The 24,618-nt window shown below is 43.5% G+C and overlaps 1 protein-coding gene and 1 long non-coding RNA gene across 5 annotated transcripts in view; one reads left to right on the forward strand and one right to left on the reverse strand.

The window, feature by feature from the left end:
* The window catches only part of DNAH14 (dynein axonemal heavy chain 14), a 291,965-nt gene that overhangs the window by 67,254 nt on the left and 200,093 nt on the right, over window positions 1-24,618 (forward strand). For all 4 annotated transcript variants that reach the window (XM_077340659.1, XM_077340670.1, XM_077340680.1 and 1 more), the window contains exons 16-20: window positions 3,136-3,529; window positions 5,309-5,499; window positions 10,170-10,415; window positions 12,001-12,122; window positions 17,209-17,380. In XM_077340659.1, the coding sequence (XP_077196774.1) occupies window positions 3,136-3,529; window positions 5,309-5,499; window positions 10,170-10,415; window positions 12,001-12,122; window positions 17,209-17,380 (1,125 nt within the window). The remainder of the gene's footprint in view (window positions 1-3,135; window positions 3,530-5,308; window positions 5,500-10,169; window positions 10,416-12,000; window positions 12,123-17,208; window positions 17,381-24,618) is intronic.
* On the reverse strand, window positions 11,977-19,958 carry LOC143838797 (uncharacterized). Its single transcript, XR_013231462.1, has 3 exons — window positions 19,834-19,958; window positions 17,278-17,417; window positions 11,977-12,106 (listed from the first exon to the last, which is right to left on the reverse strand). It is a non-coding gene; the product is annotated as an uncharacterized LOC143838797 (long non-coding RNA).

A 24,618-nucleotide genomic window follows, 5' to 3' on the forward strand; every position in this document is an offset into this window, starting at 1 on the left:
AGGGGGGGTGAGGGAGGCCCGGGGATCAATAGATCCCAACTCAGAGAGCATTGCGCCGTGGGGAGGAGGGAGGCAGGCCCGCTGGCATGCCAGCGTTTGTGCCTCCTTTTCCCCCACCATGGCCCGGTACTGGGTCACGGCCCGGGGGTTGGGGAACACTGCTGTAGGGTGTTCCCAGGAGGTGGAGTGGGAAGGTAGAGACCCTAGGCTATTGGCCTATCCTGCAAAGTGCACATCTTTCCCAGCCTCCAAGGAAAGGGTACCTAACACTATGTAATCCTAGTGTTCTCTATGCAGTTTTGGGAACTCCCCTGTCTGTTTTTGCTGCAGTTAAATATATTTAAAAGGCTTTCCTCTTAGTGTGATAATTGGGAGCATTGCACTGGGCAAAAGAACCTTGATTGGGCTGCAGGGCCATCATTTGAGTATTAAAAAAAACATACTCGGAGATGGGAGAAAAAAGAAACCATGGAGACCCTCCCTTTTGATTTAAAAAAAACAGTTAATGGGATCAATCTCTGTGCAAACAAAACATAACAAACTCAGAGCTTCTAAAAATTAGGAGATACCCCAAGAAAAAGATTATCTTTTACTATATCAGTTTTGCCCAATCATGTGTTGCCTCTCTCCATATTATTGGAAGCATGAAGAACTGTCGTATAGGAACAGATATATAGATCCTTTTCATATTCGATCCAATTCATTTACAGTCTGCAGCAGAGTTACATTTATTCAAGTCACTGGGCTTATAATGGAGTAACTCCAACAGTTATTGTCTAACAGTCATCCCTGGTTCTTCAGTCATCACTAGCCTTTCAGTAACACTGTTTTTTTGCTAATTATTTATGCCATCCCTTGACTCCATGAGCTACAGTATCTTGTTCACTCAGACAACCATTACTCTCTTTGGCTTGACTCCATATCAATTTGTCTTGCAAATTCTGCATTCTACCCCACTTTGGCTTGCATTGGGATTCCATGTTACTGTTCTGGTACTGAAAGCTATAGAGCAGTGATGGCGAATCTTTTAGAGATTAAGTGCCCGAACTGCCAACCAAAATTCACTTAATTATGGCAAAGTGCCAACACAGCAATTTAACCTAAATATTGAATCATAGCATTATAGAATCATAGAGTTGGAAGGGACCTCATGGGCCATCTAGTCCAATCCCCTGCACTATGCAGGACACTCACATCCCAATCGCCCATCTACTGTAACCTGCCACCCCTTTGCTTTCACAGAATCAGCCTCTCCATCAGATGGCTATCTAGCTTCTGTTTAAAAAGTTCCAAAGATGAAGAACCCACCACCTCCTGAGGAAGCCTGTTCCACTGAGAAACCGCTTTAACTGCCAGGAACTTTTTCCAGATGTTTAGATGGAATTTCTTTTGAATTAATTTCATCCCATTGGTTCTGGCCTGTCCTTTTGGGGCAAGAGAGAACAATTTTGCTCCATCCTCAATATGGCACCCTTTTAAATACTTGAAGATGGTTATCAGATCCCCTCTCAGTTGTCTATTCTCTAGGCTAAACAGACCAAGCTCCTCCAACCTTTCTTCATACGTCTTGGTCTCCAAACCCCTCACCATCTTTGTTGCCCTCCTCTGAACACGTTCTAGTTTGTCAACATGCCTCTTCAATTGGGGTGACCAAAACTGAACACAGAGGCTTTATTCCCTCCTCCCTTTTCCTGCACCTTGCCCTTCCCTCCCTCCCTTCGCTCTGTTGAGGGGAGGCGGGGAGGTTGGGTGTTTGGGTGTGTGGGGTCTCTGGTGGGGCCTGGCATTGCTCTGCTCTACCCGGGCTCTGGTGCAGCCTTCACACTCTCGCTTGCAGACACCAACCCAACCGAGAAACCTGGGCCAGCCAGTCACTTCCCAGGCCAGGGAACACATCGGAAGAGTTCTTCCCATCCTCTTGGTGCTGGGAAGGAAGACCTCATGCAGGCTGACTCAGCAAACACTGTGCTGGGGAGACAGTGTGCATGCCCACAGAGAAGGCTCTGAGTGCCGCCTCTGGCATGCATACTATAGGTTCGCCACCACTGCTATAGAGCCTTCCTGAAGACCTCAAACACTTTTACTCAGTTGATTATTCCAAACCCAGGTTACCAGACAGACTCATATCACAGTCCAAGGAAGACACACAATCAGAGAAAGCATCATATTCCTCTCTTGATTCAGTGGGTTTAATGTTGAGTGTATTTCTCCCACTGAATATGTCAGGGTGTGCATAGAACATCTGAATGGCCACAACTTTTGGGGACGGAGATTGAACTTTGGTTTCCTACGTTTCAAGACCTTGTCTTCAGTCTCATGGATGCTGACATGGGGATACCTGGAACTACTTTCTTGTTCTTCACACAAATTTAAGTGGCTGAAGACTCCTAGGAAAAAAACAACCTCTGCACCTCTTAGATCCCAGAGACTAGAAAACCTCTGTAAGAAGGCTATTCCTTTCTTTTTGCTCATTGTCTTCCAAATTCTCTTATGAAAACTCTTCAGGACAAACACTTCACTCCACTCCTAGATGCAGGAGAGGGAAATGGATGGTATGGACAGGATTCCTACAGTTCTTCATATGCAGCCAGCTGGGTGGCCTTGGGCCAGTCACAGTTGTCTCAGAACTCTCTCAGCCTCACCTGCCTTGCAGGTTGTCTGTTGTAGGGAGAGGAAGGATAAGCAATTGTGAGACTCATTTGGGTAGTAAAAAGCAGGATACAAAAACCAGCTATTTTCTTCTTCTCTGGACTAGGATCTTTGAGACCTGGGTTTAAATCCCCACTCATGCCATAGCTCACTGGATGACCTAGGGCCAGTCATATTCTCTCAGCCTAACCTAACCTATCTCATAAGTTGTTGTGATGATAAAATGGAGAAGAGAAATTATGTAAGCCACTTTGGGTCACCATTGGGAAAAACAGTGAGATATTCTGCTATGCAGAATGAAATTAAGTCCTAACACTGTCTGCTATCTAAAACACATGTGTATTCCACAACAGATACCTATGTCAGAGTAGTTCAGGTCCAGTTTTGTGAAAGAAATGAAGTTATTTAATCATTATTTTATACTTTATAATTACTTTGTACTTTATTTTATTACTTTATTACTTTATAATTTATTTTCTTACTTAGGTGAGAAACCCTGTTCTCCTTCTTAGTGAAACATTGGTCAAGACAGCAAAAGAAATGATCCAAAGCCTCATTGAAGAAGATGAAGTTATTTGTGGAAAAATTGTAAATTATACACGTTACCAAGCTGTTTTAGACTCTTCTATTGCTGACATGAAATCATCGTCATTGGAGAAGCTGTCACAACGAAGCCAGACTGGAGATACTCAAAGAGTGAATGCTGAGCTATCTGAAATTGAAAGTGAACTTGGATTACGTCAGTTGTTATGGAATTCACAAGAAGAATGGACAAAACTTTTCTTTAGGTGGAAAAACACAATTTTTTGGAATCTTGATGTAGACGTGATTCAAAAGGAAGTTAACAGATTAATACAGATCATACTTATTCTAGAGAAAGGTAAGAATGATTTGAAAATTACAGTAGATCTGACGTTAATTGAAAAAAAATGTCTTCTTTAAAGTGCACAAATTTGCTTTTTAAACCACTATATAAATAATCTGGTTCCAGTTCAATTCTGAAAATGACGAGTTAGCTGTATTTTTGGTTGATTTTTTTGATGTGACAGAATAATAGTGGCTGTGAATGAATCACCAAAACTGGATTTGCACTTCTTATTGCGCTTCACATCAGGGAGCAACAAGGGACAAGCCTGTATGGAGGGAGAAATGTGTGATAGTCCCTGCAGCGTTTTGCCTGCCCTACCCTCTCCATTTCCTTCTTGAGATTTTTTTAAATGCTGTGGTCCACGTTGCTGCGGGACTGAAAAGCTACTTTGCCTAAGTTAAAATAAAATGTTCCCTTTAGCATCCACAGTTATGTTTGTGTTTTCTGGCTGTGGGGAATAAACAGGGAAAGAGGGGGGGGGGGGTTGATGAAGAAGTCATCTCCTGATCAGCTAGAGCTAGGCATCTGTGCTCTTTGTTTTTAAGCCTTACTGTAAAAAGTTCATAGTCTGACAAAGGGTGCTTGCACTCGAAAGCTCATGCCTTGAATAAATCTTTGTTGGTCTTAAAGGTGCTACTGGACTCTGATTTTATTGTATACACACAATCACTCTTCAGGGTCCATTTACATGTACAGCTTTTCACAGTGATCCCCAACCCCTGGGCCTTGGACCGGTACTGGGCCGTGGAGCCCTTGGTACTGGGCCACAGTGGGGGGAGGGAGGTGCAGGTGCTGTCGCACCTCCCTCCCCCCATGCCACGGTGCTGTGGGGGGGGGAGGCTCCCACGCCTCCCTCTCCCCCCCCCTCACCAGTCCTTGGCCTGAAAAAGGTTGGGGACGATTGTATCTAGAACATAAAAAGAAACTAAGGTAGTGTCCTCCTGTGGCCCATCTGACCCTTCCAGGTGTTGTCCCTCCAGTTCTTCCACCATCCTTTCTCTTTCCCGCTGTCGTTATTTCTTCTCTGTCCTCTTTCTCTTAGTCGTTATTTCTCTTAGTCGATATTTCTTCTCCTCTGTCCTCTTTCTCTTAGGAGCAACAGATTATGCTTAACATAAATCCAGGATTTGTTAAAATTATTTTTAACTTGTAATCCTCCCCAAGAGTCTCATTTTTTGGATGGAAAGACAAAATATAAATGTTTTCAGTAAATAAATAATGTTGAAAGAAAAATATTGTTTTGTATCAAAAATGTGATAAAGTTAGCTTTGCGCTCTGCGGGTGAAAATCTGCTGGTCGTTCCTGGTCCTAGGGAAGCACGCCTGGCCTCGACCAGGGCCAGGGCCTTTTCGGTCCTGGCCCCGACCTGGTGGAATGAGCTCCCGGGAGAGCTGCGGGCACTGCGGGATCTTTCAATGTTCCGCAGGGCCTGCAAAACGGAGCTCTTCCACCAGGTTTATGGTTGAGGCCGGGGCCGATAATATAGATCTATGCCCCCCCCCCGAGGACTCAGGATTCGGACCCAAAGTAAACATCATCAGGACCTCCTCTCCACCCGCCAGTAGTGGGAGGGGGGGAAGTTGAGTTGCTGTTCTCTGCCATGCCGGTAATATTGGTAATGCTATTATTGTTTTAATGGGGATTCTGGGACGCTGGGACCCGCCACGAGCCGCAAGGGAGTGGCGGGAAATAAATCTAATAATAATAATAATAATAATAATAATAATAATAATAATAATAATATAGTGAGTTGTATTTTAATGTATTCATAAACATTTTATGTTTTTGAAGGCTTGCCTGAAAATACTATTGTACCTGCTCTGAAGAACTCTTTGCTGGATTTTAAAGAATTCTTGCCTGTTATCATATCTTTAAGGAATCCTTGTCTTCAGCCAAGGCATTGGGAAATCATACAGAGTATTGTTGAAGAGTCAGTTTGTTGGGATAAAAAAATAACTCTGGATAAAATTTTGGAACTTAATGTAAGTATGCAACTTAGGGTTTAGAAGCATCTTAGCAGGCAATTGTTTAAATAGTGAATTAAACCAGTCATAAATAATTTAGTCATAAATAAATGTATGACCATATGACCAAATACATATAATAATTAGTGGTAACAATAAAATCCTTGAGGTATGCTTGCATCTTCATGCATTGGAAGACCAGTAAACCCCCTGAAGATACAAAAGGTGAACTAAAGGTTTTTAATGTGCAGTTCTCTTGAGATGGACAGGCCTCTACTACAGTCTTCCATTTTGAAATGTTTAAATATTCTTTTATTTCATTTTCTGAAATTGATTTTTTCTTGTAAATCTCTGTAAAGTTATTAACATTTTTTCTTTATTTCTTTCTCTAAATATGTAACTTGATCTCATTTCTTTATGTTTGTTATTGCTCTTCTTTCTTTCTCCTTCCTGAAACAGTATGCCAAATATTTTCCATGTTTGTTTGCATATTCAAAATGCTTCTGCTTTAAAAACTTCAGTTGAACTTTATAGCCTCTGTATAGTCCCATATGGCAGTGATCCCCAACCTTTCTGAGGTTGGGGACCGGCAGGGCATCGGGGCGCGGCCCGCGACCCGCACGGGCCACGCCCACGCACCACCCGCGGCCGCACCCGCGGGCCACGCCCACGCAGCGGGCCGCGCCCGCGCATCAGGCCGCGCCCGCACGGGCGCGGCCGGCCCTGATTCCCTCTCCCCGCCCTCCCGCAGTAAGAAGCTTCCCGGGCCGCAAGCTTGCGGCCTGGGAAGTTTTTTACTGCGGGGGGTGGGGTGGGGAGAGGGAGCCGCGGCCCGGCGCCATGGCCTTCGCGGCCCGGCACCGGGCTGCGGCCCGCAGGTTGGGGACCACTGCCATATGGGACTATGATTCTGCAAGCAAGCCACAGAGAGGATCTAGCTAGTTTTCCATGTTAATAATTTTTATATCCCAATAGTGTTTATCCCTCCCCTCCCTGAAGAGGGTGATTTTCCTACCCAAAAGTAACATGACCTGGGAGTAGCAAATACTCTCCCCTGAGTTCTCTTTTTGCTGTCAGTAAAGGAGGACGCTTCTGTCTTGCTAGTCAAGGTGGCAATGGTTCTTTTTATTAAGATTTGGAAACAATAAGCACACTAGTGGAAAGGCAGACTTGTTGTGATTTATATTACTTATAATTAGCAGGCAGTTGTAATATAGATGTTACAATATCACAGCATTCATACATACCCCACAAGACATCTCTAATCTCTTATCAGCTATCAGGAGCCCCTTGTATGATAGCAGAGATATAGACCCCCTGGGCTATAAGATGTATAGCATCTGGCTTCCGTCCTGGCCATGGGGTGGAGATCGTGCTGGTCACCTTGATGGATGATCTCCGGTGCTAGCTGGATCAAGACAGGTCAACCATTCTCGTGTTATTAGATCTATCGGCCACATTTCATGTGGTCTGTCACAAGCTCTTGGTTCACTGTCTTGCTGATATGGGGATAGGGGGTGTGGCCTTAAAATGGCTGACCTCCTTCCTTAAGAACAGGTCACTGAGCGTGGCAGTGGGGAAGAAGTTGTCAGATACCTACGCACTCCCATGTGGGATGCTACAGGGAGCCATACTCTCCCTGACATTATTTAACGTCTACATGCACCCTCTGGCCAAGCTGGTTTGCAGTTATTGGCTAGGGTGTCATCAATATGCCGATGATAGCTCTGTCTTCTAATAGACAACTGGCCAGATCTCTCCGCCAGTTGTTTGGAAATAATGACTGGATGGATCAGGTAGAGTACTCCTTTAATACTGAGACAGTTTCAAGAGCCAGTTTGCTGTAGTGGTTAGGAGTGCGGACTTCTAATCTGGCATGCCGGGTTCAATTCTGCACTCCCTCACATGCAGCCAGCTCGGTGACCTTCGGCTCATCACGGCCCTGATAAAGCTGTTCTGACTGAGCAGTAATACCAGGGCTCTCTCAGCCTCACCCACCTCACAGGGTGTCTGTTGTGGGGAGAGGAAAGGGAAGGCGACTCAAGCCGCTTTGAGCCTCCTCGGGTAGAGAAAAGCAGCATATAAAAACTCTTCTTCTTCAACTCTTCATATGAGGCAAACTGCTTTATCCTTGTTTAAAACAAATAAGTACTCAGTAATCCATTTGTTATTAAGGACACGGTACTGATCTGCAATTTTTCATTTCTTTGAAACCGAACTTCCTTTTGCAGACATCTTACAGGGTTTTTAGCAGAGCAGCAGTTGCAGAGTTTCAATGTTATCCTTGAATAAATAAAAATATAAGTAGTATAATTTTAGGGGCCCAACTCCTCCCTTTCCCATTAAATCCACTCCACTAGCTGCTATTAGTTGGGGATTTTCAATTTGACCTTGGCAAAGAAGAGAATAAACCCCTGTCTGCACCCCTACCCTTCCAATCAACTACAGTTCTCAGAAGCACTGGGCTATATACACAGGCTAGGAACATTTAAAAAAAAATGGATTGTGAATCTGGCCTACCAGATGGTAGAGTTGCAATTCTAAGTACATTGAATACTATGAGATTTGTTTCTTAATAGACATGGTCCTCTGAATTTTAAATAAAGGTAAAGGTATCCCCTGTGCAAACACCAAGTCATGTCTGACCCTTGGGGTGACGCCCTCTAGCGTTTTCATGGCAGACTCAATACGGGGTGGTTTGCCAGTGCCTTCCCCAGTCATTACCGTTTACCCCCCAGCAAGCTGGGTACTCATTTTACCGACCTCGGAAGGATGGAAGGCTGAGTCAACCTTGAGCCGGCTGCTGGGATTGAACTCCCAGCCTCATGGGCAAAGCTTTCAGACGGCTGCTTTACCACTCTGCGCCACAAGAGGCTCTGAAGTTTAAATATATACCTGCTAATACATTTTAATTTTAATATGTTAAAAATTGGGGACCCTCCAGAAAGGGAAAGAGACAGAAAGAGTGAATGAGGGCAGCCTTCCACCTAGAACAGAGGCTAAGAGAGTACTCAGGGGGCCACTCACTGGCTCTTGCAATCACAGATGTATAAGAAGACTCCTAGCTAGAGTGAGGAAGGGAGGAGAGAGGAAGGGAAGGTAATTGTAAGCCACTTTGAGTCTCCTTCAGGTAGTGAAAAGGAGGGCATAAAACCCAACTCTTCTTCATTTATGTTGCACGGTGTCTATCCTTTCTTTGGCCACATCACACATGCTTCATTGTTTTCATCGTTATAGTGCAGATCTACTCATTCTCACTCCTGTGGATGACTTCAGTAGTTTTGATCAGCTCCTTTCCTACATTGTAGAAGTAGTCTCAGCTTTTTTCTGTTGCAAGTACCACTCCTTCACTAGCATATCTCTAAGTGGAAAGAGTCTCTACTGTAACAGGGTTGGACCCTGCTTCTTATGCTCTTGATTATATTTGGCCACTAGTGGTGACTTAAGCACTCTATATTTTAGCCTTCCTTATTGAGCAAGTGTATGTCCAGAAATTTCACAAGCTTGTTTGATCAATGAAAAGATCACAGGTATCTAGTAAACCGTAAGCTGTGTTCACCATCTTCTCAGGAGGGAAGAAGCCCCAGTGTGTATGACACTGATACATACAATAATCCCCAAATGACAGAACATGGTCTTCAGCACTTTTTAAAGATTTGATCTTGGTTAACATCAGATGGCCCCTGTTCCCAAAGCTTTGCCTTTTGAAATACAGACAATACCAAACAGGTTTGTTCATTTGCTGAGGGTTTAGTGCCTGATAACACATAGTTGCCATCAGAAATAGTGTGGAACCGCTGGAGAATGTAAAATTTGAACTTACAATGAATTTTCTCTCTCAGTGATTGTGAGATAGGGCATCTTCCCCCACCACTCCTAAAAAAACTTCAGAAACCTCATGGCTAGTTTTGTTTGAGACAGCCAGCATTTGTCACTGCAGGTTTAGGAAGCAAGTGTCTAGCAGTTTGTCTGCTTCCTCTTGTCTTTCTTTGTTTACTGCCCCCAAATCCTTACAATTTCTCAGCTGGAGAGTGATTTCTTTTTACATCATGTTAATGGTGTATGCATGATGGTGGATATTTCAAGGCTCCAGACTCATCCTAGAGAACTAGTATGATACAACAGAATATTGAACTAAAACTAAGGAGATTGACAGGGGCCTAATTCATCTTGGGACTGCGGTAAGCTTCCCTTCCATTTTCCAATCTGAAATGCAGCTAAAACTCTGATTCCCTCCATCCCATGGTCCTGATAGGAATCAAGCCAAAAAGTGCCTGTTTTTTCAAGGAAAACAATGTAGTTATGTCATTTACTGGACATCCAGTGTTGTGTGTAATTGAGTCCTTGATCACAATGCTCACTGAGTTAGCATCAGCTTAACCTACCTCAATTTGTTGTACAAATAAAAATGGAATGCAGAGAACCATGTATCATACTCTGAGATATTGGAGGAAATGGGAGGTTTCTGGGGGCATTTGCATCATTTTTTTGGGAAATTGATGTTGGACTAGACGGACTTTAGATCTGATTCAGCAGGATTCTTCTTACGTTCTGCCTTTGATTAAATTATTGTTTAAATTGATCTCGTACAACGCTTATGATAATTGTTAGTTAATTTGGCAACCTCTTTATGACTAAAAGGTGGGCTAAAAATATTTTAACTAGATAGATATTTTCTCCACCTATAGATGCTTCAGTACAGAAGAGAAATAAATGAAGTATCTGCAAGAGCTACCAGTGAAGTAACCCTTGAAGTAATGCTGAAAAAGATAATTGGCTTATGGTACAAAACTGATTTTCATTTATCTCCGTATCACTCCGAAACATCAACTACTACAATTATTTCATCTGCTGAAGATATACTGGCTCTGTTAGAAGATTCTCAAGTTACAATTTCAACAATTAAAGGCTCTTCCTTTGTTGGTCCAATTAAGGTAAAATCATTTAGAAACATCTCATGAAAATTTAACTTTAGATGGTTATTTCTTATTTTAAAAATCCAAAAGAGCATAGAACTAAACTAATGGACTTTGCCAACCTAGGACCGCCCATAGCATTGTGGGATCAATGTTAAATATATTTTATATCTTATTAGGAGGTATGTAGGAGGTATTGGGCCCTCAACAGTGGGTTCCCACAAGGATCTATATCTCCGCAAGGTTATTTAACATCTGTATATGCTCCTAGCTGCTCTGGAGTTTTGGACTGGGTTGCCAACAGGACACTGATACACCCAGCTAATTCTGTTAATGGACAGCCATCCATCGACACCACCAGACTGTTTGGCCAGGCGTCTGGAGGCTGTGGTGGACTGTCTTATGTGGAGGTGGATGAAGTTGAATCCATCCAAGATGGAGTCCTCCAGCTAGGTCAACATGTGGAGAGACAGGTGATACAGTTCCTAGCGCTTGACGAGCCTTCTGTTAGGAGATTGGGCATGATTTTAGATAGTCACCTTATCAATGGAAGCCCAAATCACAAAGTTGGCCTACCTGGCATCTTTACACCGATGGCAGGAATGGCATCTTGCACCCTACCTCTCAGTGTTAAACCTAGTCAAGGTGATCCATGCAGTAGTCACCTCTAGATTAGACTTCTGCAACTCGCTCTATGCTGGGCTACCCTTGAGACTGCTTTGGATTGTCTAAAATGCAGCCACACGAGTTCTTACAGAGATCAATGGAGGGCACACATGACACCAGTACTCTCCCAGGATTCAGATTAGAGACCAGATCAAAGGTTTTGGTGCTAACCTTCAATGCCCTAAATGGACTGGGACCAGCATATCTACAGTACCACCTTTTCCTTTACGTCTCCCAAAGAGTGCTAAGATAATCAGAACACCATCTTCTCAGGAACCCCGGCCCAAAGGAAGTGAAATTGACTTCGGCCAGGGCTTTTTCACCCTGGCTCCTGCCTGGTAGAACGCTCAACTTAAAGAGATCAGGGCTCTGAGGGACCTCAATCAGTTCTTCAGGGCTTGCAAGACTGAGCTGTTCCACCAGATGTATGCATTGCCTGAAATAACCATCAAGAAGTGCTGGCCTCACTGATGGAGATGGAGAATATTTGCTCCATAAATGCTAGAGCTCCCCCCCCCCCAATCTATGTAATTATTTAGGAGTAACTAGATAATGTTTATGGTTTAATCTCATGATTTTTCTAGCCCACCCTTCCAATACAACTTGGGGTGGATGACAACATCATTAAAAACATGATCTCTCTCTCTCTCTCTCTCTCTCTCTCTCTCTCTCTCTCTCTCTCTCTCTCTCTCTCTCTGTATTTCTCCTTTTGTTATTCTTTTTCCTTTGGTCACTAAATGATAGGGATGGTACCTCTGGGTTGACCCACCTTAAATATGATTTTGCAACAGTCTATTAACTGAAAAGTAACAGTTTAAACTGATGTTGGACTAGATTTTCAGCACTATGCCATCCTGAATACATGAAAAAAATATTCTGCTGAGCCACGTGTATAAACAAAGAATTGGTTTGGTTTATTGTTATTTATTGTGTGTAGAGTCTTGTGGATGCCTGGGACCGTAAGCTGAAGCTCTTTTCTTCCACCTTGGTGGAATGGTTGACTTGTCAAAGGAACTGGATTTATCTTGAGCCAATCTTTCATGCTGCAGAAATGAAAAGGTATTGTTAGGTGCAACAGTATTGTCTTGCCTATCTGTTCCACTTAATATTTCTGGTAAGGCCTTGGAGAAGGAGCGCGTCCCATGGCTTAAGTGCCACTCAGCCCTTAACACCTACTCAGGGCGGCTGCCCCACCCCTGAGTGCCTCCTCCTCCAACTGGCTTGCCTGTCTGTCCCTGACCACCCCCTCCTCCTTCCACTTCCCTCTGAGGCTTGGAGCTGCATATCCTTGCTGCGTGAGAGCTGCCCCTGCCGGTGAGTTCTATAACAGCTGCCTGAAGCCCTTCCAGGTTCTGGGGGGAGCGGAAGGTCATCTGCAGAGTTCTTCCACTCACCCACCCCCAAATCTATTGCCCATTGTATTCCTGAATGCAACATGCTTGGCCCCTCATCAGTGAATAGTTAAGGTGCCATAGGAGAGCTGAAATTACAGGCTATATCCTTTTCTTAGAAAAGCTAGAAGAGATAAGAATGCCTTCTTAAATGAACAGTGCAAACAAATAGAAGAAAACAATAGAATGGGGAGGACCAGAGATCTTTTCAAGAAAATTGGAGATATAAAGAGAACGTTTCATGCAAAGTTGAGTATGATAAAGGACCAAAATGGTAGGGACCTCACAGAAGCAGAAGAGATTAAACAACGGTGGCAAAATTATACAGAAGAACTATACAAGAGCGAGCTTAACATCCCTGATGACCACAATGGGGTAATTACTGACCTGGAGCCAGACATCCTGGAATGTGAAGTCAAATGGGCCTTAGGAAGTCTGAGCAACAATAAAGCTAGTGGTGGTGACAGCATTCCAGTTGAACTATTCAAAATCTTAAAGGACGATGCAGTAAAAGTGCTACACTCAATATGCCAGCAAATTTGGAAAACTCAACAATGGCCACAGGATTGGAAAAGGTCAGTTTACATTCCAATCCCAAAGAAGGGCAATGCCAAAGAATGTTCAAATTACCGCACCATTGCACTAATTTCTCATGCTAGCAAAGTTATGCTCAAAATCCTACAAGCTAGGCTCCAGCAATATGTGGACCGAGAACTTCCAGAAGTACAGGCAGGATTTCGAAGAGGCAGAGGAACTAGAGATCAAATTGCCAACATACGCTGGATCATGGAGAAAGCTAGGGAGTACCAGAAGAATGTCTACTTCTGCTTCACTGACTATGCTAAAGCCTTTGATTGTGTGGAGCACAACAAATTGTGGCAAGTTCTTAAAGAGATGGGAATACCAGAGCATCTTATTTGTCTCTTGAGAAATTTATATGCAGGTCAAGAAGCAACAGTAAGAACTGAACATGGAATCACTGACTGGTTCAAAATTGAGAAAGGAGTTCGGCAAGGCTGTATACTGTCACCTTGCCTATTTAACTTGTATGCGGAGCACATCATGAGAAATGCGGAATTAGAGGAGTCACAAATTGGGATCAAGATTGCAGGGAGAAATATCAACAACCTCAGATATGCAGATGATACCACTCTAATGGCAGAAAGTGAAGAGGAACTAAAGAGCCTGTTGATGCGGGTGAAGGAGGAGAGTGCAAAAGTTGGCTTGAAACTCAACATCAAGAAAACAAAGATCATGGCATCCGGCCCTCTCAATTCCTGGCAAATAGATGGGGAAGAAATGGAGATAGTGACAGATTTTATTTTCCTGGGCTCCAATATCACTGCAGATGGGGACTGCAGCAAAGAAATTAAAAGACGCTTGCTCCTGGGGAGGAAAGCTATGGGAAATCTAGACACCATCCTAAAAAGCAGAGACGTCACCCTGCCAACAAAAGTGCGTTTAGTCAAGGCTATGGTCTTCCCAGTTGCAATGTATGGCTGCGAAAGTTGGACCATAAGGAAGGCCGAGCGTCAAAGAATTGAGGCTTTTGAACTCTGGTGCTGGAGAAGACTCTTGCGAGTCCCTTGGACTGCAAGGCGAACAAACCGGTCAGTCCTAGAGGAGATCAGTCCTGACTGCTCTTTAGAAGGCCAGATCCTGAAGATGAAACTCAAATACTTTGGCCCCCTCATGAGAAGGAAAGACTCCCTGGAGAAGAGCCTAATGCTGGGAGCGATCGAGGGCAAAAGAAGAAGGGGACGACAGAGAATGAGGTGGCTGGATGGAGTCAGTGAAGCAGTAGGTGCAAACTTAAATGGACTCCGAGGAATGGTAGAGGACAGGAAGGCCTGGAGGATCATTGTCCATGGGGTCGCGATGGGTCGGACACGACTTCGCACCTAACAACAACAACAACATCCTTTTCTATAATGTAGGGATGCCACAAATTTTGCAGTGAACCTGTTTGGCAGAATATACCATGTTCGACACTAACTGCCTATGAGCCTATGAGCTGATCAAGTATATATTCAGCTTGCATTGAGCAGCTTGAATAGATGCTGAAGAGAGGAAAAGGGCTGTTTTTGTACCCTGCTATCTGAAGAAGTCTCAAAGAGGCTTACAATCACCTACCCTCCCTCTTCCCCACAATAGATATCCTATGAGGTAGATGAGAGAACTCTGAGAACTGTGACTATCCTAAGGTCACCCAGCTAGCTGCATGTGGAGTGGAGAATGAAACCTTGTTTTCCAGATTAGAGGATGCCACTCTTTATCACTGCACTAAGGTGGCTCTCTGAAAGAGATTGCAGCTGCCTGTTAATTGGAAACTGACTGATAGCTGCTTGGAGGATCAGCTGGGAGTGGGGTTCTGAGATCATAAGAACATATAATGTCTCTGTGGTGGGTTGACATGGACAGAGGTAGTCGAGAGGCACTTGACTGCACTGAATGAATTCATATCCCCTGAGCCAGATGGTGTGCACCCAAGAGTGCTCAAAGAACTTTCTGAAGAGCTTGTGAAACCTTTGTCCTTCATCTTCAAGACCTCTTAGAGGTCTGGTGATGTGCCAGAAGATTGGAGGAGACTGAATGTTATCCTAATTTTCCAAAAAAGTGAGGAGAGATGATCCAGGAAACTACAGGCCAGTGAGTCTGATCTCAGTTGTATGAAAGATAAGGGAAGAGGTTATAAAGGGGGTGATCTGCAAACATCTGAAGGACATTTTGTTGATCCAGAGAAGTCAGCATGGATTGGTCCCTAACAGGTCTTGCCAAAGCAATGTGGTTTCTTTCTCTGACCGAGTGACAGGCTTACTAGTTTGTAGAAATCAGTGGATCAGTGCAGGTTCCCCATGATGCTCTGATGGGTAAACTAAAGGACTGAAGACTGGGTTTTCAGATGGTTAGGTGGATGGGGAATTAGTTTAAAAACCTCATCCAAAGGTTGTTGTTAGGTGTGAAGTCGAGTCTGACCCATCGCGACCCCATGGACAATGATCCTCAAGGCCTTCTTGTCTTCTACCATTCCCCGGAGTCCATCCAAAGAGTAGTCAATGGTATTTCATCAGATTGGAGGGAGATGAGCACTAGGGTGCCACATAACTTGGTACTGAGTCTGGAATTTTTCAACATTTTTATCAGTTATCTGGATGGGTGGAGGTACTCCTCATTAAATGTGCAGATGACACCAAATTTGGGAGGAGTGACGAACACCCCAGAAAATAGAATTCAACAAGATCTGAATGTGCTGGAAAAGTGGGCAAATGAGAACAAGATACAATTCAATAAGAAGTGCAGAGTGCTACAGTTGGATCACAAAAATGAGAAAATACCTCATTAGTAGTTAAATATTATATTATAGTACTATTTTTTGATAAATAGATACTAGTTTCAGAAAGCACAAGCTGCAAGCACAAATAATAATATCAATGACAATGACTGACCAAGCTGAGCTCAAAAATAAAGGAAGGCAGGCACAGGTAATAACAATTTAATTTTTTTTAGGGAAGGGCAGGGTATAACTATAACTATCTGTTCCACATAATATATTTCTGGTAAGGTATTGGAGGAGGAGCATGTCTCATGGCTTAACTACCACTCAGTGCTTAACATCCACTTAGGGCAGCTGTCCCGCCCCTGAGTGCCTCCTCCTCCAATCACCTTGCCTGTCTGTCTAGCAGCCAGACAATCGCCTTCTGTTCCCCACCCCTGACCACCCCATCCTCCTTCTCCTCTCCTCCTCCAAGGCTCAGAGGCTGCAGATATCTGCTACATGAGAACTGCCCCTGCCAGTGAGTTCCCTTCCCAGGGGCCTCCAGCCTGTAGCCTTTCCAGGTCCTGGGGGGAGGAAGAGGCCATCCACAGAGTTCTCCCACCCCACCCCCAACCTAGCAACCTTTGTATTCCTGAATGCAACAGGCTTGGCTCCTAGTAAAAATGTAAAAATAACAATATCAATTACAGGTAAACAATTTGTTCAAGTTAGGGGACTTTTATAGCTGTTTTATAGTCCCATATGCCCATTTTAAAACCACAAGGATTTTAAATATTCTAAGTCCCATAGGTTCTAAGTAAGGAAAGCAAATAATATGAAATAATGCAAATTAACATTATGTTCATAGAAGATGGAGGGAGGCAGCTATCACCAAGTCCCCTTTACAGAGCAGTTCCGTATGCCATATTGAATCCTATTTGGGAGGGTTTCTCAGTCTTCACAAACATCACTTTGAAGATGTAGGAGGCTGTTTGGAGAGAGGGAAGGTGGTGAAAAGTCACTTCAATTAACCTTCCTGCCCACAAGGTTAAGTCCTATAAACGACAATTACCTTACCCTCACTGATGCAGGTATTTACTGCCCTTCTTTCTCCCAGTATCATACCCAGTTCTCATTTCCCCCTAAAAAAATCTTGAGGTTGTGAAGGTCCATTTTGGATAACATGCTACACAGCACAGGAGACTTCAATGGAATGGGGATATAGGATGAAATTGCCCTCCCTCTCTCTTTTGCAATTGGAGAAAAACAATTTATTTAGATGCCCTTTTCTTTCTGTTGCATTTTGTCAACCACGTTTCCAAGACACTCATAATCTTCTTTTCAAGGCTCACAGAGGAGCTGCTGGAATGAGGAGGGGATCATCCTCCAACCGTGCCTTATGTTTACAGTTTGTAGGATCCATCTGCAGTTCATTACAGCTGACTTTTCCAATTCTCTGTTAGAAAATTTCCCTAAGAATATTTTGTTTTGAAAACAGGCAACTCCCGGCAGAGGCTAATATTTTCTCACAAGTGGATAACAAATGGAGAGAGATAATGAAACGTACTGAAGAGAATCCAAATGCACTTAGAGCAACTACAACTGTAGGAGTTTTTGAAACGATGCAGACTAACAATGCTCATCTGGAGAAAATACAGAAATCTCTTGAGGTAACATCCATGGTTCCTAAATTGCAGTGAGGAGCTCCTGCAAAAATCAAATTATTGAGATTAAATTGGACTACAAATTAAACTTTCGCGTGAAGGTGTCTAAGTAAATTCTAATCCAGCAGCAAAATATTATTATTATTATTATTATTATTATTATTATTATTATTATTATTATATTTATTATTATATTTATTATTATATTTATTATTATATTTATTATTATATTTATTATTATATTTATTTCCCGCCTCTCCCGATAGGCTCGAGGCGGGTCACAACAACTAATCCCATTAAAATTCCCATTAAAACATCAATCTACTAACATGGCGGCTAAAAATCCCATCCCTCCCCCAATTATTAAGAGGTGAAGAGGAAAGGATAGGGGAGTAGCGTACACTCCAACTCCTAGGGGGGGAGCAATGTCCCTGATTCGCTGACCCCAGCCTCAACCATAGACCTGGTGAAAGAGCTCCGTTTTACAGGCCCTGCGGAAAGCTGACAAATCCCGCAGGGCCCGCAGATCACCCGGGAGCTCATTCCACCAGGTAGGGGCCAGGACTGAAAAAGCCCTGGCCCTGGTCGAGGCTAGGCGTGCTTCCTTCGGGCCGGGGACGACCAACAGGTTCTCACCCGCAGAGCGTAAGGCCCTGCGGGGGGCATAGACATATTCAGGGTGTATCATCAATATTTCTAATTCTCAGCATGGCCCCATCTGCATACACTACACAGAGAAAGAAGATAATTCTGTGGACATGGGGGTGGGGGGGAAGAACCTGGGGCTATGTGTAGAGAAACAAGATATTTCTATGAACTTGTGGAAAAGTCTCAAAACTTAAACAAAAGTGATTTTTTAAAAAAATGACCATATTTACGCTTATGTAGATGCAACACAGCCTCAATAAATCAGCTGAAGGAAGAAGGCAAACTTGAAGTCAGGAAAAAGAAGAGCTAACTGATGCAAGAGTGCAGATGGAGGCTATAAGAGGGAAACTGTGGTCTCTGTAGAGGTATTGAGGATGGAAATATAGGAGGGTGGCACCAGGGAAGGAAGTGAGGATGGGTCAGGTAGAGAGAAGAGTGAAGAAGGTAAAACGAAAGGTGAAGAGACATCATTGGAGGACCAAGAGGGGAAAGACAGTAGGGGAAAGCAGGGTCTTGTAAGGGTGGGAGGAGACAGTAGAGGGAAGCAGGGACTTGTAGAGGAGGAGATGTTGTCATGAGCATGAACTAGGCAAGCAAGCTAGGTAGCAGCAGGGGAGGAAAAACAAGAGAGCAAGGGAGTGATTGAAAGAGCTTACAAGAAGGTTGGGGAAGAGGAAACTAAAAGGGAGAGAGAAAGAGAGCTGCTGGCAGACAATTGAGATAAAAAGATGGGATGATATTTCCCTCAAATACCAAGAGGAACTTTCTGTGTCAGTGTTTCAGTTGAGATGGACAGCCATATCTGTGCCAGTAGAAAAAAGCAGGAGTCCAGTAGCACCATAAAGACTAAACAATTTGTGGCTCATTGTGGCTCATTCGAATTGTGGTTCGAATTTAGCAAAGGAATTGTAAGACCTGTTCATATTACTATTTGAATACACCCAGATGTGGGATGAGTGATATTTTAGCTGGCTACATGATGAAGTGTTTGTTCTTACTCAGCTCATCTATCCATAAATCATAAGCTGTATCTAACTGATAGACCTTTATTGTAAACAAGCCTGAAATGCAATGAACAATCAGTTCATCTTCATGGCTTCAGTGCAGTCCCACATGGGCCTACCACGGAAAGGAGCTAGTGAGCTATTTATTAGTCTTTCAGACTCCCAGTAGTGCTACCCCCTCCCCTTTTGGAAGAGGAGGAAAATTTTTCCCGCTCAAAAGTCACATGACGTGGGAGGGGTTAGCACTCCTCCCTCAGTTCTTTTCTTGCCGCCTGTGATAGAGATTGTGAACAGTGAGCTGCTTCAGTTAATTACCTCAGAGATTTCTAAGGTGCTTGGATTTCAATATAAAATATTACTGAGGTACATTTGTCTTTTCAATATGGCATTGTTTAAAAAGTGTACCAACTGTGCTGCCAAAATGGCACAGAATGACGGCCATTCAAAGTGTCTTTTATGTTTGGGAGAAGGACATATTACAACTGCCTGTATGGCATGTAAAAAGATGACTCCCAAATCAAGGGATGGGAGGGCACAGCGTTTGAAAACTGCATTATATGAAAAAGCTATGGCTGCCCCTCCAAAAACTCCTGATGGATCCAAATCAGGATCACAACGGCCTCAAACCCCTTCGGTTTCGTCCCTTCCCCCTCCTGTGGGAAATGATCAGCCTGCTCAGCCGAGTGAAGAAAGAGCAGCTTCAGAACCCCCTCCAAAGAAAGCTAAAAAGAAAGCTAAACACTTGGAAGGGCCTACTGAGCAGGACACTCGCTGAGATCACGAGTCTCCTCGGCGCCAGCAAACTACCTCTCCGGAACCTAGGAGACAAAAAAGGCGCTGCCGACATTGACCTCGGCACCAAAGAAAGATCGAGGTCGAACTTGACGCCAAGAGGTCCTCGATGTTGAGAGGGTGCGTCCATCAACATCAACGTCTCCCTCTCCATTGATGCCGGGAGATGTCTTTATGAGGTCAGAGAATCCCGCACGGAGATGACGTAGGTGTTCTTCCTCGGAGGCATCTGATGACCAATTGTCTTTGTGGGTGTCGGTTCCCTTGATTATTCCATCGGATTACGAGGATTGGCATTGTCGACACCGACGCCAGTCAACATCGAATATCGGCACCAATCCGCCGAGACTCACCGTTGATCATTCGCATCTGGACATCAGATTAGCACGCCTCGATGTTGAACCTCCGCACCTCAAAGTCGATAGTCCTCGACATCGGTATGATGTCGAAGACTCGGAGCCACACTTGGAGTCAAATGTGATGGACAGAGACTCTGATGCAGACTCTGATGGGCATACGTTACCTGTTATGGGAGAGGTCGTAGGGGAATCTACAACACCTTCTATTGATGATCTAAGGCTCTATTCAGAGCAGTTGATTAGGATGGCCAGAACCCTGAATCTGGATTACCTAACAACGGATCCACAATTGGATGATCCAATTATGGATATTTTACATATACCAGGCTCTGGGCCAGTCTCCTTACCTTATATTAAAGGGATCCAGAATGTGGTTTTCCCTATCTGGAAAACTCCTGCATCTCTACCAGCTTCCTCAAGAATATTGGAAGCGATGTACAAGGTGCAGGAATAAAATTGCCAATTTTTGTTTCGCCATTCTAAAGCAAATTCTATCTTCCCAGCAGTACTTCCATCTAGAGGGTGGGGCCCAATTTATTCTTGCCTTCAAGATAAGGACGGGAGAAATATAGATTACCTGGCGAAAAAGGTATAATTCTCCACTGCTATGGGGCTCAGAGTAGCGAATTATGAGGCAATAATGAGTAGGTATCACACCTCCTTATGGGAGTGCATGACACCTCTCTTAGATGCTTTGTCTGATACTCATAAATTGCAGGCAAATGCAATCATTAATGAGGCTTTAAAGCTCACAAAACAACAGCTGAATGCTGCCCAGCACCAGGCCGACTGTCATGCTAGGGTCATGGCATATTTGGTGGTATTCCGTCGCCATGCTTGGCTGCGGGCATCCACTCTTCAAAATGATACCAGAGCTTGGGTGGAGGATCTGCCCTTTGAAGGGAAAGAATTATTTAATTCTGAAACCGATGATACGCTTCATACCATGAGGAAATATACCCTCACAGCACAAACATTGGGCTTCTGCTCAGCTTCTGCTCAGAAAGCACAGAGCAAGTGTCCTCAATCTCAGAGAAGATTTTCTGAATACAAACTGTATAGATATTTGGGTCCCAGACAATTGTACCAGCCAGGTCCCTCTAGATCTTTTTCCAATAGGGGATAGAAGGGTTCTAATACTAGACCTCGTGGTGAAGGGTTCCCATCTAGAGGGTCTCATGGAGGTTCTGGTACCCAATGACTATCTGCACAAAATTTTTGGGAATAGATTGAGTTATTGTTACAAGGTTTGGTGTTCGATTACATCCAGTTTGTGGATTTTGGACATAATAAAGTTTGGCTATTACATTGAGTTCATTTCTCACCCAGGATATAATACCCCATTAAGTAAGCAGGAGTATTCCTCAGACTTCCTAAATCAGGAGGTGGAATCTCTGTTGGAAAATGGCGCAGTGTCTAATTTGGGGTTTGCTCCCTCTTCGAGAGGATTTTATTCCAGATTTTTTGCCATTGACTAGAAAGGTGATGGAAAACACCCCATTTTAGAGCTGCGTGAATTAAATAGATTGGTTAAAGTGTCAAAATTCAGAATGCTGTCTGTAGAAGAGTTAATAAGGGTGTTGTCTAGAGGAGAATGGTATGCCACTTTGGATTTGAAAGATGCATACTTCCACATTGCTATTCACCCTTCATGTCGAAAGTTCCTTCGGTTTACTTATGATTATACATTACGAATACAATATTTTACCTTTTGGTCTGGCATCAGCGCCCCGGATTTTTGTAAAATGTACGGGCGTTATAGTAGCACATCTGAGAGCCAAAGGATGTATGGTCTACCCGTACTTAGATGACTGGTTATTCGTTGAGAATTCCCTGTCCCAGTTACAAAGGAACTTAGGGCCATAAACCTCTTGGAGACTTTAGGTTTCATAGTCAACCTGGAAAAATCTAAACTCTCTCCTTCTAGGTCAGTAGAGTTCATTGGGACACTTCTGGACTCACAACAGGCTAGGGCCTTCCTTTCCCGGAAGAGAGCATACACTCTGGTGCATTTGATTCACTCAGTGACAGTGAAGACATTTCAATCCATTAAATTTCTGCAAAGGCTATTGGGCCATATGGCATCAACAGCGGCAGTCACTCCATTTGCACGTCTGTATATGAGACCTCTGCAGACATGATTCATTAGGGCACATAACCCTTTGAGCGATAGTCCGTGGACAAAGTTATTGATATGTTCCTTGTGGTTCGTTCCTTGCAGTGGTGGTCCTCGGTTTCTAATTTATCAGTGGGAGTTCCTTATGGAATACAGGGCCATGATGTGACCATCTACACAAATGCCTCACTGTATGGCTGGGGAGCTCGTGGAGCCGGTCATATAGCATATAGCATTCCAACTCAAATGGTCTTGGTACCTGTTTTACACTTTCCCTCTTCTAGGACTCCTCCAAAGGGTTATAGTAAAAATAAGGGACAGCAACTCAGATTGCATCCGAGTAGATGAGCCCCTCAGATCGGAAGGTGTCCAATGTGCTACTGGGGATGAGCAGACGGCTAGTATGAGTAGCGCCAGAATGAATGAAGCAACTGGGCCAAAGCCGAAAGGATGCTCAGTTGTGGAAGCAAGTGGTGACGAAAAGACAGTCCGATGCTGTAAAGATTTTTATTCCATAGGAACCTGGAACGTCAGATCCATCATGAATCAAGGCAAGCTGGACGTGGTTAAACAAGAGATGACAAGACTGAACATCGACATTTTAGGAATCAGTGAACTAAAATGTACAGGAATAGGTGAATTTAATTCAGATGACAATCAGGTATACTACTGTGGGCAAGAATCTTGCAGAAGTAATGGAGTAGCCTTCATAATCAATAAAAGTGTAGGAAAAGCAGTCTTGGGATACAATCCCCAAAATGACAGAATGATCTCAGTTCGAATCCAAGGCAAACCATTCAACATCAAAGTAATCCAGGTCTATGCCCCAACCACTGCTGCTGAAGAGGATGAAGTTGACCAGTTCTATGAAGCCCTACAACACCTTCTAGAAGCAATGCCAAAAAATGATGTGCTTATCATCATGGGCGATTGGAATGTTAAAGTAGGAAGCCAAAAGATAACCAAAAGATAACCGGGATAACTTGGCCTTGGAGCACAAAATAAAGCAGGGCACAAGCTGGTAGAATTTTGTCAAGAGAATACAATGGTCATAGCAAACACTCTTTTCCAACAACCCAAGAGACGACTCTACACATGGACATCACCAGACGGTCAACACAGAAATCAGATTGACTATGAGCTCTGCAGCCAAAGATGGAGAAGTTCTATACAGTCAGTAAAAACTATACCAGTAGCTGATTGTGGTTCAGGTCATTGGCTTCTTGTTGCAAAATTTAGGCTTAAATTGAAGAAAGTAGGGGAAAGCACTAGGCCACTCAGGTATGCACTAAATCATATACCCGACGAATATACAGTTGAGGTGAAAAATAGATTTAAGGAATTAGATCTGATAGACAGAGTACCTGAAGAACTATGGATGGAGGTTCGCAACATTGTACAAGAGGTAGCAACTAAAACCATCCCAAAGAAAAAGAAATGCAAGAAAGCAAAATGGCTGTCTGAGGAAGCTTTACAAATAGCTGAAGAGAGAAGGGTAGTGAAAGGCAAGGGAGAAAGAAAAAGTACACCCAACTGAATGCAGAATTCCAGAGAAAAGCTAAAAGAGATAAGAATGCCTTCTTAAATGAACAGTGCAAACAAATAGAATAAAACAATAGAATGGGGAGGACTGGAGATCTTTTCAAGAAAATTGGAGATATGAAGAGAACGTTTCATGCAAAGATGGGTATGATAAGGGACCAAAATGGTAGGGACCTAACAGAAGCAGAAGAGATTTAAAAAACGTGGCAGAATTATACAGAAGAACTATACAAGAGCGAGCTTAATGTCCCTGATGACCACAATGGGGTAGTTACTGACCTGGAGCCAGACAACCTGGAATGTGAAGTCAAATGGGCCTTAGGAAGTCTGAGCAACAATAAAGCTATTGGTGGTGACAGCATTCCAGTTGAACTATTCAAAATCTTAAAGGATGATGCAGTAAAAGTGCTACACTCAATATGCCAGCAAATTTGGAAAATTCAACAGTAGCCACAGGATTGGAAAAGGTCAGTTTACATTCCAATCCCAAAGAAGGGCAATGCCAAAGAATGTTCAAACTACCGCACCATTGCACTGATTTCTCATGCTAGCAAAGTTATGCTCAAAATCCTACAAGCTAGGCTCCAGTAATTGGTGGACCAAGAACTTCCAGAAGTACAGGCCAGATTTCGAAGAGGCAAAGGAACTAGAGATCAAATTGCCAACATACTCTGGATCATGGAGAAAGCTAGGGAGTTCCAGAATAACATCTATTTCTGCTTCATTGACTATGCTAAAACCTTTGATTGTGTGGAGCACAACAAATTGTGGCAAGTTCTTAAA

The sequence above is a fragment of the Paroedura picta genome, chromosome 1, assembly GCF_049243985.1.
Source record: "Paroedura picta isolate Pp20150507F chromosome 1, Ppicta_v3.0, whole genome shotgun sequence".
In the NCBI taxonomy this organism is placed as follows: domain Eukaryota; kingdom Metazoa; phylum Chordata; class Lepidosauria; order Squamata; family Gekkonidae; genus Paroedura; species Paroedura picta.